The sequence below is a fragment of the Mustela lutreola genome, chromosome 8 (genome assembly GCF_030435805.1).
Source record: "Mustela lutreola isolate mMusLut2 chromosome 8, mMusLut2.pri, whole genome shotgun sequence".
Taxonomy (NCBI): Eukaryota; Metazoa; Chordata; class Mammalia; order Carnivora; family Mustelidae; genus Mustela; species Mustela lutreola.
In genome coordinates, this window is record NC_081297.1 from 66157806 (window position 1) to 66181379 (window position 23574).

At 41.5% G+C, this 23574-nt stretch overlaps 2 protein-coding genes and 1 pseudogene across 2 annotated transcripts; all 3 read right to left on the reverse strand.

Moving 5' to 3' along the window:
• Positions 1 to 10317: 10317 nt before the first annotated feature.
• On the reverse strand, positions 10318 to 11241 carry LOC131837935 (olfactory receptor 8S1-like). The gene has a single exon (XM_059183594.1). It carries the CDS (start codon positions 11239 to 11241, stop codon positions 10318 to 10320), a length of 924 nt encoding a protein of 307 aa, XP_059039577.1.
• A 5915-nt stretch (positions 11242 to 17156) lies between these two features.
• Positions 17157 to 18277, reverse strand: LOC131837937 (olfactory receptor 8S1-like; annotated as a pseudogene).
• A 3976-nt stretch (positions 18278 to 22253) lies between these two features.
• On the reverse strand, positions 22254 to 23201 carry LOC131837938 (olfactory receptor 8S1-like). The gene has a single exon (XM_059183595.1). The coding sequence runs from the start codon at positions 23199 to 23201 to the stop codon at positions 22254 to 22256; it is 948 nt and encodes a 315-aa protein (XP_059039578.1).
• Between the last annotated feature and the right edge of the window lie 373 nt (positions 23202 to 23574).

Sequence of the window (23574 nt, forward strand, 5' to 3'; positions counted from 1 at the left end):
TTTGAAATAAAAAAGTTAAAATTTTATTTCTTTTCAAGGCAGAGAAACATCATGAACATTTTCATGGGATTTACATACAAGTGACAAACACAGAGGCATGGTACCCTTAAGTTAACTGAAGTGATGCAAACAGCAATAAAACATGTATTCATCCCTTCTTCAGTAAAAAGTGAGTGCCAGGGCAGAGATGTGAGATCCCAGAATGAATACTTTTGCTCGTAGTGATCCGAAGGGGCACTTGCACCCCAATGTTTATAGCAGCAATGTCCTCAATAACCAAACTATGGAAAGAGCCCAGATGTCCATCAACAAATGAATGGGTAAAGAAGATGTGGTATACATACACAATGGAATACTATGCAGCCATCAAACAAACTGAATGACATGGATGGAACTAGAGGCTATTTTGCTAAGCAAAATAAGTCAATCAGAGAAAGACAAGTATCATATGATCTCACTGATATGAGGAATTTGAGAAAGAAGACAGAGGATCATAGAGGAACAGAGGGAAATATGAAACAATACCAAACCAGAGAGAGACACAAACTATAAGAGACTCTTAATCTCAGGAAACAAACTGAGGGTTGCTGGCAGGGATGGGGGTGGGAGGGATGGGTTGGCTGGGTGATGGACACTGGGAGGGTATGTGCTATGGTGAGCACTGTGAATTGTGTAAGACTGATGAATAACAGACTGTACCCCTGAAACAAATAATATATTATATGTTAATAAGAAAAAGATCTACTTTTGCTTATCCATCTAAGTGTCCTATGTGGGAATAGGCATTATCTTTAATGCCTTATCCTTCTCTGTCATTCAGTTTTACTGAGCAGCTGTTAGGTGTCAGGCACTGGAGAGACAGCTGTGGCAGCACAGAAGCCTCTGCCCTCCTGTCAGTGTCACTCTGCAGTTAATACAGACATAGTTCAAAGTGCAGTGATGTGATGGCAAGCACCACCAAGAACGACAACAGGATAAGGAGACAGAGGGTGATGGGATGTGCTGTTTGATGGAGGAGGTAAAGAAAGAGGAGGCAGCATTAGGAACCTGAATTAAGGGATGGAGAGCCTTGTGGATATGGAGGGTGGGGACAACAAGTGCAAAAGCCCTTAGGTGGGACTTATTGCTAAGTTGTTCAGAACTGGGTATCAGGTGTCAGATGTTGGTAGCAGCGATATGAGGTAGTTTCCTCAGGGCTCTGCAGATGGGATGAATTCCTGTGGTTTGCAGTTTTTGTGTCACTAAGGGATTAAATTCCTGACTACCACATTTCAGTCCTCCTCTTGGTCAGGGGAGGCCTTGACTGACAAACCCATTAGAGCATAGGGTGGCAGGTTTCCCAAAGGGAAATAGACATTGGCACCAGAAGGAGGGAGGGATGCCTGGTGAGCAGATACAAGCATGAACTGTTCCCAAATGGAGGCAGACAGTGCGGCATGAGAGCTGGGTACCTGTCACCCGTGCACTGCCTGCTGGTTCACTTCTTGCCTCTCCCCTAGGCTCAAGATGTGACCAACACCACTGTGGGTGGCTTTTCTCCTATAAGGCTCAGGACCAGCTGCTGCATTCACTTCAGCCCTTGGAGGTTAGGGGGTGCTGGGGTGGGATGTGTCTGTCAGGGTGGGAGCAGCTCCTTGGTTAGTCAACCCACACTCACTAAGCACCTGCTCTGGGCTGGTCCTGCTATATTATGGGCTCACAGCCCACAGGAGACCAGATCCCACACTGCAGTGACAGCTCAGCCTGATGGATCCCATCACAGCCCTGCAGTCCCATCACTGCAGGGCTGTGATGGGAAAGCCTGAGGGTCTGGGTTTGGGGAGCCCAGTGGTGGAGGGGAAAAGTAAGCACGTAAAGCCGGCATTGGAGGGTACCCTGAGTGTGAACACAGCATATGAGGGGAGAGCACAGCCTTGGGGACTAGTGACATTCTCCTCCCTCCCCAGGTCAGTGAGGCATGAACAGGGGCCAGGACAGCTAGACTGCACATCTCCCAGGACCCTAGAAAGGTGACTCAGGAGGCTATGTGGAGGCAGGGGAGGGACATGGTGAAGGAAAAACCCTGCCTAACCTGACCTCTTGCCTTGCCACCATGCTGCACTGGTGTGGTGAAGGATGCCACAGAGTCCATGGTCCACGTGGAGCTGCTCTCCACCTGCCGGACCATCTCTGTGGCCACTTCACTCACATAGTGTACAGCTGAGCCAGGGCAGGGCCAGGAGGGAGTTGGTGAGTGATGAGGGGTCTTACTCGCCCCACTTGTTCTGTGCCCACAGGACTCCCCTGCTTCCCTGTGGCATGACTGAAACCACTATGGAAGCATAAACGTGAATGGAAAGTAAGGTGGACACACTAGTGCTTCAGCAAGACTTGCCTATAAACTGAACACGTTTTTCTCTTCCTCATTCTTGAAGCATCCTGTTCCCTTCACTTGTGTTTCTGTAGAATTCTTTGTTCCAGACTTTTGGTATTGATATTGACATCCTGATGACATCAATGTAGACTTACTAATGACTTGTATGGCTGGTGGCATGGCTAGTCATGAGGCCACTTGGAAGACAGGATGAAGGTGGCTGGCCCCACATACCAGATTTGTATTGAAACTGCCCAAATCCTGTAGTTTCCTAGGAAGTCCTCAGCCTTTTACTCCTGTAAGCCTGAAGTTTTGCAGTCTTGGAGGCATTAGCCTGCTGGAGGTTTCTTAGCCTTGGAGTAATAAACTGTCTTCCTTCTTCATATCTAAACTCTGTCTTCTCTCTGGAGCAAAGAGATTGGTTTTGGACAACATGACTTTTCTGCTCTGGAGCACAGAGGCTATTTTTTGACAACATGACCTTGCCATGTACAGCTCGCAGATGTCCATCCATGGCTTCTGAACTCTTCTCCAGGATGGTGAGTGCTCCCCAAGGGACAGGGAGGAGGGGCCATGTGGTGGGACCTAGACAGGACAGAGTAGATGGACACACCCATCTCTCTGACTCCAGGAGCCACACTCCTGCCCAGAATGATGCCCATGACTCAGCAACCCTAACACAGTCATAACAGGGCCAGGAACTGGGAGGGCAGGGTTCCCCAAACACTGAGTGTGTGTGCCCATGTGTATGTGGTTATGCTGGATGTCTGGGGATGGAGGAATCTGTATGGCCCACCTGAATGTTCTGCTCCAAACTCCAGGCTGGTCATGTGAAGCAGGCATGGCTGGGACTGAGGGCAAAATAATCTCTCCAACACCCTCTGACTACACGAGCATATAATGGTTAAGGCCTGGGCTTGGAGACAGTTTGGGTGACCTTGGTCATGTGACTGGTTGTGTGACTTTGGGCAGGCAACTTCCCATCTCTGCCTTTCTATCCCCTAGGCTGTGAAATGGAGGCCTCTGGATGGGGCTGCTGTAGGATGAATCTTCCTGGTCCATCTGGTGTTCAGTGTTGTACTGGAAGCATTTGATATGTTGCTGTGATCCTCCAGCCTTTACCCCCCAAAAGGGCTGGATCTGCAAACACATTAGGTGGGCCCAGGCAGATGAATGGGCAGGAATGCTCTCCTTTTGGGGCCCACATTTTTGTGGTTATTGTTTTTTTTTTTTTTTTTCCTTTAAATTGTCTAAACACATATTCCTGTACCTGCTTATAGCCAACTTTGGAAGGGTCAGGGAAGTCCTCCTGGAGAAGGAGACATCTGTGCCAGGACCTCTGAGTAGTGGGTGTCTGGGCCATCCTCTTGCAGGGGTGATGGAGTGCCGTGGGGGCTGGAGTAAACCAAGGTATGGATGATTATTCCAGTTGGTTGCTCAGGCGGTGATGAGGGCATCTGGAGGCCAGTGCACCTGTGCCCATTTGCCTATTGCCCTTTGTCCTCAGTTTCCTAGAAAGCTTAATATCAGACAGCATGTCAGGAAAGAAATATCTCAATTCTAGGAAGCAAACAGTACTCCCATACTAAAGGCCAATTTAATGTGATTTTTATGGTGTTAAAAAGCATTGACCTTTGACTGACATTGCATCTGTAAAATATGAGTGTAAATAAGGTAAAAAGCAGTTTAGGTCTTGACATGACGAGGTGAGTGGTGGAACAGCTGATGGAATGATAGTGGTTTGATTCATCCTTGCTGGTAGGTAAGGAAAAGGAGGGCATTTGTAAGTGGAACTATATCTTATTCTTTTTTTTTTTTTAAGATTTTATTTATTTATTTGACAAAAGAGATCACAAGTAGGCAGAGAGGCAGGCAGAGAGAGAGAGAAGGAAGCAGGCTTCCTGCTGAACAGAAAGTCCAATGCGGGACTCGATCCCAGGACCCTGAGATCATGACCTGAGCCGAAGGCAGCAACTTAACCCACTGAGCCACCCAGGCACCCTGGAAGTACATCTTCTTGAGTCCTTAGTTAATCCAGAGAAGGTCTACTTTAATTATATTTTATTTATTTATTTATTTATCATTCATTCATTCATTCAGAAGGAACATAGTTTTTGGGGAGACCTGGGATACAGATGAAGCAGCCCCAGGGCATCCTATTCATCATACTCAAAAATGTACAAAGAAGGTTTTGCTAAAAGAGATCCATTGGAATGTTGGTTCCTTTGGGCAATTTCCCAAACTCATCCTTTGAAGGGTGTGGACACTTCGAACCATTTCCTTGAAGGCAACTGTAGTCTGTTAGAGACAGAAAGCTCAGTGGTGCCTTTTTGTTTTTCACAAAGAACATTTTTTTTAAATTTAATTTTAATTTTTATTAAAATTAATTTTAATTTTATTTTATTCAAGTGTTTATTTTTATCAGTGTTCCAAGATTCATTGTTTATGCACCACACCCAGTGCTCTGTGCAATATGTGCCCTCCTTAATATCCATCACCAGGCTCACCCATCTCCCCTACTCCCCTCCCTTCCAAGGGAGGGCACCTTGGCTCTTTCTGTTGAAGGGCATCTTGGTTCTTTCCACAGTCTGGTGATTGTGGCCATTGATGCTAGGAACATTGGGGTACATATGGCCCTTCTTTTCACTATATCTGTATCTTTGGGGTAAATACCCAGTAGTGCAATTGCAGGGTCATAGGGAAGTTCTATTTTTAATTTCTTGAGGAACCTCCACACCGTTTTCCAAAGTGGCTGCACCAACTTGCATTCCCATCAACAGTGTAAGAGGGTTCCCCTTTCTCCACATCCCCTCCAACACATGTTGTTTCCTATCTTGTCAATTTTGGCCATTCTAACTGGTGTAAGGTGATATCTCAATGTGGTTTTAGTTTGAATCTCCCTGATGGCTAGTGATGATGAACATTTTTTCATGTGTCTGATAGCCATTTGTATGTCTTCATTGGAGAAGTGTCTGTTCATGTCTTCTGCCCATTTTTTGACATGATTATCTGTTTTGTGTGTATTGAGTTTGAGGAGTTCTTTATAGATCTTGGATATCAGCCCTTTGTCTGTACTGTCATTTGCAAATATCTTCTCCCATTCTGTGAATTGCCTTTTTAAAAAAAATTTCTTTTCAGTGTAACAGTATTCATTGTTTTTGCACCACACCCAGGGCTCCATGCAATACGTGCCCTCCATAATACCCACCACTGGGCTCACCCAACTTCCCACCCCCACCCCTTCAAAACCCAGAGTCCATAGTCTCTCATGGTTCATCTCCCCTTCCAATTTCCCCCAACTCCCTTCTCCTCTCCATCACCCCATGTCCTCTGTGTGATTTCTTATGCTCCACAAATAAGTGAAATCATATGATAATTGACTCTTTCTGCTTGTCTTATTTCACTCAGCATGATCTCTTCCAGTCCCGTCCATGTTGCTACAAAAGTTGGGTATTCATCCTTTCTGATGGAGGCATAATACTCCATAGTGTATATGGACCACATCTTCCTTATCCACTCATCTGTTGAAGGGCATCTTGGTTCTTTCCACAGTTTGGTGACTGTGGTCATTGCTGCTATGAACATTGGGGTACAGATGACCGTACAGATGACCGTTTTTCCACTACATCTGTATCTTTGGAGTAAATAACCAGTAGTGCAATTGCAGGGTCATAGGGAAGTTCTATTTTTAATTTCTTGAGGAACCTCCACACCGTTTTCCAAAGTGGCTGCACCAACTTGCATTCCCACCAACAGTGTAAGAGGGTTCCCCTTTCTCCACATCCCCTCCAACACATGTTGTTTCCTATCTTGTCAATTTTGGCCATTCTAACTGGTGTAAGGTGATATCTCAATGTGGTTTTAGTTTGAATCTCCCTGATGGCTAGTGATGATGAACATTTTTTCATGTGTCTGATAGCCATTTGTATGTCTTCATTGGAGAAGTGTCTGTTCATGTCTTCTGCCCATTTTTTGACATGATTATCTGTTTTGTGTGTGTTGAGTTTGAGGAGTTCTTTATAGATCCTGGATATCAGCTTTTTGTCTGTACTGTCATTTGCAAATATCTTCTCCCATTCTGTGAATTGCCTCTTTGTTTTGTTGACTGTTTCCTTTGCTGTGCAGAAGCTTTTGATCTTGATGAAGTCCCAAAAGTTCATTTTCGCTTTTGCTTCCTTTGCTTTTGGAGACATATCTTGAAAGAAGCTGCTGTGGCCGAAGTCAAAGAGGTTACTGTCTGTGTTCTCCTCTAGGATTTTGATAGATTCCTGCCTCATGTTGAGGTATTTTATCCATTTCGAGTTTATCTTTGTGTATGGTATAAGAGAATGGTCGAGTTTCATTCTTCTATACATAGCTGTATATATATACACACACACATATATATCCCAGCTTTGTTTATTGAAGAGATTGCCTTTTTTCCACTGTATATTTTTTCCTGCTTTGTTGAAGATTATTTGACCATAGAGTTGCAGGTCCATATCTAGGCTCTCTACTCTGTTCCTCTGGTCTATGTGTCTGACTGACTTAACTTTGCTCTGCATTACATTCTCCAGTTCCATCCATATCATTGCAAGTGGCAAGATTTCTTTTTTTTTTTTTTTTTATGATTGAGTAGTATTCCGGCATACATATATACCATCTTCTCTCTCTCTCTTTTTTAAATTAACATATAATGTATTGTTTGTATCAGGTGTACAGGTTGGTGATTCATCAGGCTTACACAATTCACAGTACTCACCATAGCACATGCCCTCCCAATGTCCATCATTATACCACATCTTCTTTATCCACTCATCTGTCAATGAACACTTGGGCCATTTATCTATTTTGGCTATTGTAGATAATGCTGATATAAATGTAGGGGTGCATGGATTCCTTTGAGTTAGTGTTTTTGTAGTCTTTGTAGTACCTGTATGGCTCAGTTGGTTAAAATCTGACTCTTGATTTGGGTTAAGATTATAATCTCAGGGTAGTGAGATCAAGCCCTGCATTGGGCTCCATGCTCAGTGGGGAGTCTACTTGTTCCTCTCCTTCTGCCCTTCCTCCTGTTCTCTCTCTAAAACAAACAAACAAATAAAATCTTTAAGAAATTCTTCAACACATTGAAGTCTGGTTTCCACCCACTCCCACTCCCACTGTTACTGATTTTACACATTTATGAAAGAGAATATTTCAGAGCATGAGAAGCCAGTCAGTAGGTGTAGACTGCCCAGGTTTAAATTGGTCCAAACCAGTTCTCCTCAAGTCTAATCACTGAAAAATCCTTTACATGAATGTGCATTTTGCCTAATATCTCTCCTAGAAAATTAGATTTCATGTATGAGAGATGGGTTCAATTGCTCTGGGGAACTGACCAGTTTTTTTTTTTTTTAAATTGATTTGACAGAGATCACAAGCAGGTAGAGAGGCAGGCAGAGAGAGAGAGAGAGAGAGAGAGAGAGAGAGAGAGAGGAGGAAGCAGGCTCCCTGCAGAGCAGAGAGCCCGATGTGGGGCTCTATCCCAGGACCCTGGGAGCGTGACTTGAGCTGAAGGCAGAGGTTTTAGCCCACTGAGCTACCCAGGTGCCCCCAAACTGACCAAATCTTAATGCTAGTTTTCTACTTCCTTTCTCCTTTTAGCAATTTTAAGATTTTAAAGTCTAACACTTCTTAATACAATAAACCAACAAATTCTCTAGATACTTCTAAGCAACAAGGTTAAGCAAATGGACAGTTTTCATGGAAATAGGCTTCTTCTTCTTCTTCTAAAGATTTTATTTATTTGTTTGACAGAGAGAGACACTGGGAGAGAGGGAACACCGGCAGGGAGAGTGGGAGAGGAGGCAGGCTTCCTGCTGAGTAGGGAGCCTGATGTGGGACTTGATCCCAGGACTCCAGGATCATGCCCAGAGCTGAAGGCAGATGCTTAACGACTGAGCCACCCAGGTGTGCCACAAATAGACTTCTTAAGGACATGTAAATAGACCATTATAAGTAGCAAAGCTGAAGGTGAGTTCATATAGAGAATATTCCCTTGTAAATTGAGGGCAAAAATTACAGCATTTCTTGCTGCTTCTTTTGCCTGACATAATGGGTGTAATAAAGCAAAACACAGGTGAAAGGAGATTGAAGTTTACCAGCTCCTCAACAAGACTTTGATTTTCTTTTTCAACATTACTTTGGCTCTTTGGGGTCTTTTCTGGTTCCATACAAATTTTAGAATTGCTTGTTCCAGCTCTGTGAAAAATTTTATTTTGATAGGGATTGCATTGAATGTGTAAATTGTTTTGGGTAGCATAGACATTTTAACAATATTTGTTCTACCAATCCCTGATCATGGAATGTTTTCCCATTTCTTGTATCTTCCTCAATTTCTTTCATAAGTGTTCTATAGTTTTTAGACAATTCTGACTTGTTTCACTGCATTGGAAGGAAATTGCATAATGTTCTTAAGTAATTTGAGTGGTAGTGTTGTCTGTTTTATTAAGGTGTAATTTCCTCAATCTGATATTTGTTATTATCATGAAGCATATGGTTGAATATTGCTTAATATTAAATACTTTGTATTAAAGAGAAAATCATTAGAATTTTTATTGTTAAATATTTGAGGTCATAAGAAATGTTGAATATTATTTTCATGCCTATTAAGAGTCTATTAGGGTGGACATATGATTATTCACTTTAACCTACTGATTTGAGGGATCAAATCAATAACAAAGTTTGCTTGATCTTGGATTATTATTTACATTGTTATTCTTTCAGTATACTTTACACTTGATCTTAGCCAAAAGTCCAAGAAGTGATTCAGTATACTTTCAGATTCAACAGATTAATATTTCATTTAGAATTGTCTATATAATCATTACAAGATGATAATATTACAGGTTTGAGTCAGAGTTACTTTAGCTCTCAAAATGCATTGACAGCTTCCCCTATTATTCTGTACTCTAAACAATTCATATAACATTGAAGTTTGGACTCATTTGAAAAACTGTCTGTGCTTGTTGCCCTTTTGAGAGAATTCTTTGATTTTTAAAAAATTTTAATTATCTAATGGCTCAATTTTCTTTTTCTTGACTTACATATTCTTTAAAATTGAACAAAAGCCCACTTTTCAAATTTTTTGAGATGATTCTTAACATTTCCTTAAAATTTTTATATTTTACATCTGTTGTGTTACTGTTTTTCTTTCTTTTTTTGAATATGCTCTATGAGGTTATATCAAATTTTAGAGTTTTTTGAATGGCTACAACCTTAATTTACTTCCCAATTTTGTTTTTCTGTTTTCTGACTTGTTAATTTGTGCTTTTAGTTCCTTTATCCTCCTTTTCATATTTAGTTTCTGTTATCTTTCTAATGCTTGGATTTGAGCTTTTAGAAACTTAAATTTTCAATGAATTCAATGAATTATATGAATTCAGTGAATTCATATAAGGATAGATAGATTACAATAAAGAAATCTAAATACTGGCAATATTTCATAACTTTAGTATATCATGTTCTAATATTCATAATATTCTACATAGAGTTTTGATTGTTTTGTTGACATAGGATCTTTTTTTTTTTTTTTTAACCAATGCTTTATTTACCAGGGGTTGGGATTTGCAAAAGTTATCTTCTATTTAATAAATGCCTCTTTTGTTTTTAGTACTTCCTGCAATTCCTCACAGTCAGATGCCGAATCTCCTGAAATGATCATTGAATCTTTTCAACCTAATTATTTTGTTGTCTTATCAATCTGTTTTGTGGAAAATTGTCTTCACATTCTCTTCCAACCAACAGAGCACAGACTTTCCAAATAAGGAGCCCAAATCAGCCCAAATCAAATCTGAACAGAGTCTGCCTTGGAATAATAAGCAGGCTCTGTTCAGACAAGCTCTGGAATTTTTCTTCCAAGTTTTATGACACTGTGTGTGGGAGAAAGTGGGGAGAAAAGAAGAAATGTGAAGGAACAGTCTTTGTAACTGTGTCTTTGTCACTACTTAGAGATATTTCCCCAGTGTCCTTCTCACAGCCGCCTTCACCTCTTTGTTCTTTAGGCTGTAGATGAGGGGATTCAGCAAGGGCGTGACTACACTGTACTGCAAGGAGATGAGCAGATCCAAAGAGGAACCCAAGGGAGGCATGAGATAACAAAGAAAACCTGAACCAAAGAACAGGGTCACTGCAATGAGGTGGGAGGAGCAGGTGGAGAAGGCCTTGCTTCTGCCTGAGGTGGAGCTGATGCTCAGAATAGTGGAGATAATACGAACATAGGAGAAGAAGATTGGGAGGAATGTTCCAAGCCCATGCAATAAAATGGAAGAGAGCAGGATATTGGTAGTGATGGAGATATCAGAACATGACAGAGGGAAAAGGGCAGGCAGCTCACAAATGTAGTGGTGTATAGTTTGGGCCTCACAGAAGTCCAGGTTAATACCCAAAAGCACAATGATAAATGCATCGAGAGAAGCCAGGCCCCATGAGGCCACCACCAGCCTCACACAGAGCTGGCTGCTCATCACCTGGCCATAGAGCAGTGGGTGGCAGATGGCAGCATAACGGTCATAGGCCATCACTGAGAGCAGAAAGGCTTCAGTTCCTGCACCAAAAAACACAAAGAACACCTGAGTCAGGCAGGCCTCTACTGAAATAGTTTTCTTCTCAGACAGAAGGTCCTTCAGTAGCTTGGGCTCAGTGACTGAAGAGAAACAGAGGTCTAGGAAGGACAGGTTGCTCAGGAAGAAGTACATGGGGGTGTGGAGGCGGGCATCAGTCCTGATCACCAGCAGCATTATCAGGTTCCCCGTCACGGTCAGGAGGTAAATCCCCAGGAAGAACACAAAGAGCAGAGCCTCGATGTGGGGGTTGTTGGACAGCCCGGTGAGAATAAACTCAGTGATGGTGCTGTGGTTCCTCCAGGCCATTTGTGGAGGGGATTTCTTGGAATAAAATACAAAGGAATGATAACACCTATGATAGTTTCCATTTTTTAGGGCATCATCATGTCTTCTTATACATCCCTCCCATCCTGCTTAGTTTGACCTTGTGCTCAGGTATTTCAAAGCTGTTCTCACTGTATCTCAGGGAGAGTTTTTATCCTTTCTTGTACTTTAGAGTACTTTATCCTTTCATGCACTTTAGAGAATTCTATTCCTGTTTTACAGGGGTTTATTTGAAAAATAATATGGCTGGCTCACTTATACATTAGTGTTACTCACTTCTTGTTGCATGCTTCAAAGTTCAGAGAGACTGTGGACTCTGAGAAACAAACTGAGGGTTTTGAAAGGAGGTTGGGGAGATGGGTGAGCCTGATTGTGGGTATTAAGGAAGGCATGTATTCCATGGAGCACTGGGTGTGGTGCATAAACAATGAATCTTGGAACACTGAAAAAAAAAAAAAAAAAAAAAGAAAAGAAATCCTTACAATAATGTTTCAAAAACCATTATATAACATATCTACAGCAAACTATTATATAACATATCTACAGCAAATAAACCTTTTCTCTTCTCTTCATTCTTTTTATTCAAAATAATCCAAGTCTTCTTACTTCCTAAACAGTGTGTTAAACTTAATAGTACTTTTTTTTTTTTTTGGTATGCAGAGTATAAAAAAAAATTTCCTGTCTGTTTTCATGCATGGAAATTTCCCCCATTTTACCCTGGAGGAAGATGATATTGAGCCCTGTTGAGAACCTGTAGAAGAGCCAGGAAATGAATTCCCTAGTTTTCTCCTAATTCTGATCCCAGTGTCTAGGCCTGGTTCCAGAAATGAAGAATACTTTTCTTCCCCTGACATTCAGATTTTCTTATTTGTCCTTACCCTATATTATTGCCTTTTTGGCCCATTTTGATACTAGAAAGGCCTATTTATTTTTGTGTCTTTGATTATATTGTTCTCCTTTTGGATGTTCTTCTTCTGTATTCCACGGACCTGCATTTTCAACTGCCTTCCAGCATCCCCTCAAATCTTGCTATTTCCTTGTCAAGTGTACTTAAAAACCTGATTCTATTAACAAATCCATCAGCCCAAGCTCAAGCTCACCCTCAATACAAGTCTAGGTTACCTGTGTGCCTGGAGCAAACAGTGCAATGTCTTCCTTGGTATGTGACCTCAGCTAGATCCAGTGGTGGTGAAGTATAAATAGCTGGAGGATTTACTTTTGAGGATCTTGCATGGATAAAATTATAAACAGTGTTGAAAGAAAACATTTTGCTTGGAATCTACTCAACTGAAGTGGAAAGGTAAATTTATTTTTTGCTTTTCAAAGATTTGGAGAGCACCAGGGATTTGTGGATAGCTCTATCCTGAAAATAGTTTCCAGTTTTCTACTTTTACTCATAAGGCAGTACCTGACCACAGTATCTTTGGGGAGTTCAGGTTCTCATCTAAGAAGACTAGCATTTTTGCAAAACTTTTTTCATTAGTGTGCTAACATCCACACTTCGTGTGGATGATGGCAGCAGCTATTTTTGTCATATGATCTTGGGATCTCACCCTTCTCACCATCCTAAATAGCAAATCAAATGGACTCTACGGATTTCTTTAAAGACCAAGGACAAAGTCTTCTATTCAATTCTAGATTACATTCCAAGCATGAAAATGCATCTATTTTAAACAAGAAAATGAATATTAGCTTTCATTTACTGTTTAGAATGAAAGACATTTTCAGCTTTATTTCATACTGACATTAAGAGACACTGATGTCAGATTTACACGAGGTTGAGGACAAAAGACTAAAATTAAACAAGGGGTAATTGAAAGGGTAAAATATTTAAATATGAGGATTTCAGAAGTGTTCTAGAGTTTTTGGCTATATTTGGAATGAATAAGTGAATGAAGGGTGTGTTTGGAAGGTCATTTTCCAAATGGTTTGAGGCTTCTAGGGGCTGGATGCCCTGTTCTGACCTTATGTGCATGAGGAAGAATTTGAAAGGGGAGAAAGATATCAGTACTGGAAGCAGGAGGGACCAAAAGGTCAATGTAACCCAGTTGAAACTATTTTCATAGCTGTCCTCTCCAGTATCTCTCATACTATTCATATTTTCACAGTGATGACTAGATCGGAAGCTTGTTCTAGTAATTGAAAAAAATACAAATAGGAGGTCTGTACAAGCAAGGGAATAAGTAGTTTCAATGAGTCAACATATATTTCTGATATTCTCATTTCATTCCTGGTGTCAACTTTCTGCAGTTTTTTTGGGATCCTGACGCACAAGAGGATTAATGTCTAGACTGTGAGATGTCCCTGTCACAATGTCATGAGGAAGTGAAGACAGATCTTTCTCATATCTTGTCCAAGGCAGCTGGGATAAATGAACATTTTCAGGAACAGAGACACCAGGGTCCAATCTAGGGAAGAAAGTGGCCTAGGAAGGGGTGAGAAGTTTCTACCACAAATTTAGGAAAGAGGAATAGGTTGAACAGGAGTCTCAGGATCTAGCAGTAGTGGGATGTATTAGAAAGTTCCAGGGGATGGGCTCATGGTGGGGCATGGTGAGCAAAATTATAATACACATAGAACGTTCTAGGAATTAAAAATGGAGGGATAACAGATAAGTTGAAGGATATTACCATACTCCTGGCTTTTCCTGGAGGAGGCAGCTCCTGTGCGTTCTGCTTTCCCATTCAGATGGACACATCATAAAGAAAGTCTCCCCATAAGAGAACCTACGCCTGACTCTTGACAGAACAGATAGTTTTATCTTCTGGCTGTCAGAGGGTATTAGACATTAGAATAGTTCAAACTTTACAAACACTGAGGATAACAGGATCTCAAGATCATTTCCTGAATACCTGAACCTAGATTGGTGTCATTCTGCAATGCAGACCACTATCCGGAAGGACAAGAATGGTATCTCTAAAGAAGACAACTGGCATATACTTCATTAAACCTTCCTCACCTGATTTCGGATCTAGCAACCTGCCATCTCATTTATTTCCTCTGTGATTCTGAATACTATCTGAAGAATACTACTTAAAGAAAGAACAATCTAACACAACCAATCAGAGACCATCTGTAGTTACATAGCGTTGTGCTGGGTTTGGCACCCAGGGGAAGCTGGGCCAATGCCTTGTATTCTCTGAAGTCTAGTCTGAAACCAGGTTCTGGACTCAACTAATTAACACAGTTTGCAGTTAACTAGAAAGGTAAACAGATAAGGGAGTATTTGAAATTTCTGAATTGGAGCAATTACTTAAAGCCTAAAAGAGAATTTTATTAGGCTGGTTGGGACTGGTGAAGGAATAATAAGAATGTGGGGCTTCATCCCAGGACCCTGGGATCAAGACCTGAGCCAAGGCAGAGGCTTTAACCCACTGAGCCACCCAGGTGCCCCCATGATGTATCTTTAAACAACATCTGTATTATCTCCCCATCTCTCATTTTCTGGCAATCATCATTTACTCTCTTTTTTGTGTGTGGCTTTTTAAGATTCTATACATAAGTGGTATCATACAGTATCCGTCTTTCTATGTCTGACTTATCTCACTTAACATAAAGTGCTCAAGAGGCATTTATGTTGTTACAAATGGTACGATGTCCTTTCTTATGGCTGGATAATATTCCATTGTATACATACACAACATATTCCTTATCCATTTCTTTCTTTCTTTTTTTCTCATTTATTTATTTGCAAGAGAGAAAGAGAGAACACATGAGAGGCAGAGGGAGAGGGAGAAGCAGATACCCCACTGAGCAGGGAACCAGACATGGGGCTCAATCCCAGGACCCCAGGATCAGGACCTGGGCGGAAGGTGGATGCCTAACCAACTGAGCCATCCAGGTGCCCCTTCCAGCCATTTATTCCTTGATGGACACTTAGATTATTCCCATATCTTAGCTATTGTGAATAATGTTGCAGTAAACACAAGATTGCATATATCTCTTTGATATCCTATATTCATTTCCTTTTGGTAGATACCAAGAAGTGGAATTGTTGGATTATATGGTAGATCCATTCTTAATTTTTTTGAGAAACCTCATATTGTTTTCCATAGTGGCTGAACCAGTTCATATTCTCATAACATAATACCCTACATTTGGTAATAGCTACCAAAAATGACATGAAACACCCTTTTCAAGGCCTGTACCCCTGGGGATAAAAATACATGTTTATAAAAAATAAAAAATTTAAAAAAAAATTTAAAAAAATATGAAAAAAAAAATGGTGCTGGGAAAATTGGACAGCCACATGCAGAAGAATGAACCTGGACCATTTCCTTACACCACACACAACGATAAACTCAAAATGGATGAAAGACCTCAATGTGAACCAGGAATCCATCAAAATCCTAGAGGAAAACCCATGCAGCAACCTCTGTGACCTTGCCCACAACTTCTTACTAGACATACCTCCAAAGGCAAAAAGAAGAATGAACTATGGGGACTTCATTAAGATAAAAAGCTTCTGCACAGCAAAGGAAACAGTCAAGAAAACCAAAAGGCTGGTGGTTATCTGCTTAATCAAAGAGAAGAGGGACTGCAGGGAGTATCAGATTACAAAAGTTTCCTCACATTTGTTTGAATCTACTCTTAAAACTACTGTTGCAACATTCTTTTGGTGCTTCTCATTAGTTCAATTCTAACTGTCAGTGAGATATGAAGGCAGTAGTGAAACCCTTAAAGAATGTAGCAACCTGGGGTGCCTGGGTGGCTCAGTGGGTTAAAGCCTCTGCCTTTGGGTCAGGTCATGATTCCAGGGTCCTGGGGTGGAGCCCTGCATGGGTTTCCCCGCTCAGCAGGGAGCCTGCTTCTTCCTCTCTCTCTCTCTTCCTGCCTTTCTGCCTACTTGTGATCTCTGTCAAATAAATAAATAAAAATCTTAAAAAAAAAAAAAAAAAGAATGTAGCAACCAGCATGTGTTTGATCCTTACTGAAACTATGCAGACTGTAAATCCTCCTTCCTGACTAAGGGTCAACATTTTCCTGCTTCTGTCCCTCATCAATAACAAGTATTTTAGGGTGTCATTATTGTTAGACAGAAAATAACATTGAACAAGTATAAGTTATCACACTTAAAACAATCTATTTTGAGGAAAATCATAAATAGTATAGAAAAATTTCTCAGAAGATACAAATTTGGTAAATTATATAACACGTAATGCATGCTAGAATATATGAAAAGGAAATTACTCCAAAACAATTGACTAGACCCCCTTGCATTCCCCAAGTGGGGCTAAGTGGAAAAAACAAACCTCTTGAAGGAGGTTAATTGTTGCAGAGGGCTGCATTTTCCTGTCTTACCTTAGAAGGAGTGACATTTTCCCTCGTTTTGAAACTCTCAAGAAACAGAATCAATAGAGTTCTTTGTATCACTCAAATTACTTACCTGCTGATGGTGCTGACCTGAATTTTAGTGTTTTTGTCTATCTGCAAGGGCTTCTTCATTAAAGCACCAAGGCCCCCACAGACCCCAAGTTTATAACTTTTCTTTCCCTGAGATTCAACACTTTTTGGTGAAATCTTATGGTTTTCATGCCTTTCTGTACATTTAATCCTAAAAAATAATCCAGTACACACACATTGTTTTATTCAGTGTCAATGAAACAGTAATACAGTGTCAATGAAACAGGAATAAATTATGATTAAAACTTTTAATCAAGACGAGTATATATTCCGTTGATCAGCCTTTGAGCAGGTTTTAATCTGAACCACCTTCACCTACCCTCGCCCTACCCTCAAGGTTATCTGTGTGGCTCTTTCTTAAGCTCTTCTGTGGTGTCTTTTAGCATCTAAAACAATGGGCCATCAGGAATATTGTAGTAACAACTCAACAGATATCTTGAAGCCTGTAGTTCTTTCCTTATTGATCATCTCTTTGTAGCTTGCTACCTGTGTCGTTACAAACATTTTCCCAAGGTTCTTTTCAGAGCTGCTTTTTTTTTTTTCCCCTTTGTTTTTCAGGCTGTAGATGAGGGGATTCACTAGAGGAGTGACCACACCATATTGTATAGAGAAGATCAGCTCCAGATCCTGAGGTTGGCATTAGATGACGGGGGAAAGCCGAGCCATGGAAGAAGCTCACTGCAGTGAGGTGGGAGGAACAAGTGGAGAAGGCCTTGCTTCTGCCTGTGGTGGAGCTGATGCTCAGGATGGTGGAGACAATGTGCACATAGGAGATGAAGATCAGGAAGAATGTACCAAAATCATGTAGGAGTGTGGAACAGACCGGCGGTGAGGTTGGCAGAGACGTCAGAGCAGGACAAAGGGAAGAGGGAGGGCAGCTCACAGCTGTAGTGATGGATGGTATGGGCTGCACAGAAGTTCAAGTTCATAGCCAGGAGGATGTTGGTAAGTTTATCCAGGAAACTCAGGGTCCATGAAGCCCATAACAGCCTCATATACAGCTGGCTGCTGACCATAGAGCAGAGGGTGACAGATGGCGGCATAGCAGTCATAGGCCATGGCAGAGAGCAGTAAAATTTCTTTTCCTGCAATGGCAACTGCAAAGAAGGCTTGAGTCATGCATCCCTCTATTGAAATGATTTCCTATTTATTTATTTATTTTTAAGATTTTATTAATTTATTTGAGAGAGAGACAGTGAGAGACAGCATGAGAGAGGAGAGGTCAGAGGGAGAGAAGCAGACTCCCTGTGGAGCTGGGAGCCCAATTCGGGACTCAGTCCTGGGACTCTGGGATCATGACCTGAGCTGAAGACAGTTGCTTAACTAACTGAGCCTCCCAGGCATCCCGATTTTTCCTTTTAGACAGGAGGTTCTCCTGAAGCTTGGACATAGTGACTGAAGAAAAGCAAAGATCCAGGAAGGAGAGGTGACTCAGGAAGAAGTATATGGGTGTGTGGAGGTGAAAATCAGTTCTGATCACCAGCAGCATTGGCAGGTTCCCCACTAGGGTCAGGAGGTAAATCCCCAGGGCAAAGAGCCGTGCCTGGACACTGAGGTCCGCAGGCAGCCCAAGAAGGATGAAATCAGTGATTGTGCTGTGGTTTCTCCAGGCCATTTAGAGAGCACGTTTCCTAGAAATAAATTGTTAGGGTACAGAGTCGACCACCTCTCAATTAGACAGAGAACACTCTCGATAATGCAAGTCACACAGCGAGGTTTATTTCCAGCTAGCTGGGGTCCAAGTATCCGCCTGTCACAGCGGGTTTCAACAAGGACCCTGAGCACTCAAAGCCAAGGGTTTATATAGCATTTTAAAGGCACTTTTCCATAGCTACATACATATCTTGTGCCCCACTTTGACAGTTTAACTTTGTTTAACCTTTTGCCACCCCGGCATCACCTTGGCGCCATCCTGGAAGTTAAGTGAGATTTAGGTTTAGGAGAAATTTAACTTTATTTACATTTCCCTCTGCCTCCACCTCCTTCAGTTTTATGGTGGGGAGGGTGACTTTAGGCCTTGAGGAACTGAGCCATTTGTCTCTGGAAATTGGGCCATTGAAGAGATAGCCCTTTTTGTTGTAAATCACCAGGACATTTGCAAACCAAGGGAGACTCCTGTCTTGCAGGATTGTGATCTCTGCAAGTTAACTATTTGTTTTTCTTTAACATCTGGTCCCTATGGCGCCATCGCCTAACCGCCCTGGTGGTATATGATCAAGTTGTTTCTTAGGTTTTAGCTACTTTCTCTTATCTCAAGTTACAGGGCGCTGTTTGGGCTGGTTAGGGACACTCAGTAAAATGGTTTCCCGGCCTTCAGGATGGCCATTCTTATGCTAACCCACTCTTACAGTGCAAGGTGCCAGCTTTTGCTTTGCCAAGATGGCTGTACTTATGTCAGGGCTAGACTCGAGGTGGGTACAGCCTTGTTTTTCTTGGCCTCCACACCTGGAGCTGGTTTCCAGGACTTGTTTTTAAGTCCCCTGGGGGAAAGGGAGCAGGGACAGTAAAATAGGTCCTTACAAAATATAGAATGGACTCAAAACTTGTCTTGATTACACCCAGTTACAGAATTAAGGACCCTCTTTTAGGTATATGTTCCTAATTATTTAGGTTTCACATATGCCTTTGTTGACTATCTAGAATCCCTTCTTCCCCATCTGGTATTTGGTTTCAAACTCACTGTGGTATTTCCGTATAGCTGTTAATAATTCCGTATAGCTCTGAAAGCCTGCAGAGGAAATTTGCGATTTTGTTCAGATCTAGTCCATGATCAGTTTATTCTGTGTCCTTCAACTGGACACTGGTTTATTAGCAGTGTTCTGGGCATATTTCATACATTGTAGCAGAGTTGCTAAGGGGCTGTTTCAGCATTTATCTTCTCTTCTCCATTTTCCAACCTGTTCTTGACCCATTTCAAAACCCTCCTAAGATTCATAATAGCTTAATAGTATCATTTTGTCTTTCCATAGCTTTTTATCACTGATAATACACATTAACATATAATGTTGATCCTTTGGGACAAGATTAAAAGATGATTATGTGTGTGTGTGTGTGTGTGTATTTTTAAAAAGAAAACAGAGGCTCCATATGGCATCGCTTAGCTTAAGACCTCATGTCAGTATGCCAACACTTAATACATAACCTAACTCCTAACTGCAGTTTCAACTTCCCAGAAAGGTAAACTTCAGCCTGTCAGCATGGAGATTTCTTGGTCAACACTGAGAAATTTACTGGTAGCCCTCTTCTGTTCTCTTTAGGAAGGCAACTTTGCCTAAAACAATGGACTCTTTCCTAATAATTTCCTTTTTTCCACTTTCTCTCTCTACCTTTGAAAAACCTTTCGTTTGGAACTCCCCTCTACTTCTTAGAATGTTGCCTGATTCATGAATCAATTAATAAAACCAATTAGATCTTTAAAATTTACTCAGTTGATCTTTGTTACTTAAATATATGTGTGCATGTGCGTGTATATATTACACAGATATCAAGCATACATTATACATATACATATCAAAGCACATTAAAGTTACTGAATAAAAACAAATCTGGTATCCTAGCGGAGTGTGGTGTGGTAGCTTAGAGAAAATGCTTTTGGGTATGCAGATTGTGTTCAGAAGGAGGTAATAAAAGGTTTTCTTTGCATAGTATGCATGAGGTAGTGAGCTATTCCATTCAAGTGTGTACTCTTCAAAATTTTGTTGACATATTAACTCCTATTGTGCTTTTGTGAACTGCAGGATAAGAGATAGTCATGAACACCTAAAGGTTCCTTAGTGACTCTGCTGGGGTTGTTACAAAATATTGTTATCTTGGATAATAATCCAGTCAAGACCAACAATTTCTAGTACTCAAGCAAGAGGCAAACAGGAAAATAGGTTGAAAATGATATAGAATGTTGAAATGGGCTGAAGCATGTTTGCCTTATATGAAAATCCAAAGTTTGATCATTATAGCTGGAAAGAGAATGTTTTCTAAGAAGAAATGATAATTGGCAAAAATGGCTTAGACAAATATCCTTTAGGCAGAAAGTCAGTGGAGTTCTGCAGAGGGTGGTTTGAGGGCACCAGGTGGGCACATAAAGAAGGGGCATAAAGAAGTGGGAGGAGTGAAGACAGACAAGAAGGACCCCAGGGCTTATGGTCCTCCAAAGTGGAAAGAGGTTATCATAGACCTTGTGTAGGGACATATTTCTCTATTTTGGTTTCATTTTAAATTCAGGGCAGAAGTCTTTCTTCATGATCAGTCCCAGGCACTGATGCAGTGAATTCCCTACATCCACACATATTCTGGGAAACACAGGTGTTCTGTTTTTCAGAACAGCTTCTGAAAGTTGACAGCTTCTCAGTGATCTCCCTCTCCAAACTGAATCCTTCCCCATCTCTACGTAGCACTATTTGCTCATACTGGGTCCCCTCCCTTTCCCCACCTCTCCTCTCTGCTCTCCTCATCATTCTAGCTTTATTCCCTTTTATGCCCTGTTTTTATAGTAGGAGTGTTTTGTTAATATGTTTACTTGCTGTGAAAGGCAGAATTCTAAAGATGGCCATTTAAGATTCCTGCTCCGTAGTTCTTCAAACATGAATCCAGGGACTGCTGTGAAGGGATTTTGTAGATGTAATGAAAGTCCCAAATCAGTTGACCTTAAAATAAGAGATTATACAGGTGGGCCTAATCAGCTCTTTAGAAGCAGAGAGTTTTCTCCAGATGGTAGAAGAAGGGGACATGAGGGAGATTCAGAAAGTAAGAAGTGGGTGATACATTGTTTTGAAAATGGAGAGGACCATGTGAGAAGTGAAGGGGCCTCAATGAGGAGAAAATGATCCCCATTCAACAGCCAGCAAGGAAACAGGGATCTCACACCTACATTTTCAAGGGGTCAAATTCTGTCAACAACCTGAACCTCCAGAGCCTGTGGAGAAGAGCCCAAGTGAGTCAGCACTTTGATTTTGGTCTAGTGAGACCCCAAACAGAGAACTCAGTGGCATTTGCTTCACTTTCTGACCTAGAGAACTTCAAGGTAATAAATGGATGTTATTTTAATTTGCTAAAGTTTTGGTAACTTTTCATGGAAATAACAGAAAGCAATAGAGACTAGTATACCTAGTAAATTGTGACTTCATTCTATTGGCCACATTTTCTATTTCTGCCTATTTCCAGAGACCTTACCACAACCTATGACCCTTTCTTCTACCCTATAAACCCCAAGTCTTTGTTTCCCTTTTCTAGAGACCCAGAATCTACTATTCCTATGAAATCTTTCCCTAGACAGATTAATTCAAATTAAACATTCAGGACACAAAATATTTCAGGGTTTATCCTATTTGATTGATTTTAAAAAATGTGAATCATGAATTGACGTGTTGTTAAGTAAATCTATGAAGCTGAGGACGTTTTCTGACTTATGTGCTCTGTGTCTAAATAGGATTGATTCTGAGCCATAGAAAACAAATAGCTTCTAGCGCTTTCCTTGATAATTTTTAAAAAGGGAGAATCAGCAATGCACATTGTAACAGGCGACAAAACAGGAAATCAGGAACTTAATGTCAAACATGAGATTTCTTGCTGCAGTTCTATTTTATGTTTATTTCATGTTATATCTCTTCTGTGCCCAGACATTGTAAATATTTTATCATCAATCTTCTCAGAGCTTCTTTCACCTCCTTGTTCTTCCAGCTGTAGATGAGTGGATTCACCAGGGGAGTGATTACACTATACTGTATGGAAAGGATCAACTCCAGAGGTGAGCCTGAGGTTGGCATGAGATAGCGAACAATGGCTGAGCCGTAGAACAGTGTCACTGCAGTGAGGTGGGAGGAGCAGGTGGAGAAGGCTTTGCTTCTGCCTGTAGTGGAGCTGATGCTCAGGATGGTGGAAAGAATGCGAACATAAGAGAAGAAGATCAGGAGGCAGGTGCCAATGGCATGCAGAAGGGCAGAGCAGAGTAGTACTGCTGAGTTGGTGGAGACATCAGAGCAGGAGAGAGGGAAGAGGGAAGGCAGCTCACAGGAGTAGTGGTGGATGGTTTGAACCTCACAGAAGTCCATATTCAAAGCCAGGAGGATGTTCACGAGTGCATCCAGAAAGGCCACGACCCAAGAGCCCCATACCAACCTCTCGCATAGCTGTTTATTCATTACCTGTCCATAGAGCAGAGGGTGGCAGATGGCAGCATAGCGGTCATAGGCCATTACTGAGAGCAGGCAAGCCTCAATCCCTGTAGTGGCAAACACAAAGAAGACCTGAACCAGGCAGCCCTCTACTGAGATGGCTTTCCTCTGAGACAGGAGGTTCTCCAGCAGCTTGGGCACGGTGACTGAAGAATAGAAGAGGTCTTGGAAGGAGAGATGGCTCAGGAAGAAGTACATGGGTGTGTGGAGGTTAGAATTTGTATGGATCACAAGTATTATCAGCAGGTTCCCCAGCAGAGTGAGAAGGTAAATTATCAGGAACAGAAAAAAGAGCAGAACCTGGACATGGGGGTCAGCAGACAGCCCAAGAAGGATGAACTCTGTGATGCTGCTGTGATTCATTGAGGCCATTTAAGGTTACTGTTCTTTAGAGAAAAATTAGGAAGAGGATTGAAATCTCTTCCAGTTTCCAGAAGGCATCATTCTTTGCTATTTATTCCCTATATCTTTCCCTATATATTCCTTCCTGCCTGGTCTGATCTCCATTTTCATTAGCCCTCACAGCCTTCAGTAGTTCCATGGAGTCCTTCTCCTTTCTGGCCCTCTGCTGTGCTGTCTCTGAGTTCTGGATCAGCCCCACTGGGGACTTTTCCATAATAAAGCTAATATGCAAGGGTATGATTGACTGTGCAGGCCTACCAGAGAACTTCCCCATGACTAAATTACACAATTCTTTAGCTGGGTCCTTGTATTCCACCACATTTATCATCTTTTAGGAATTCCA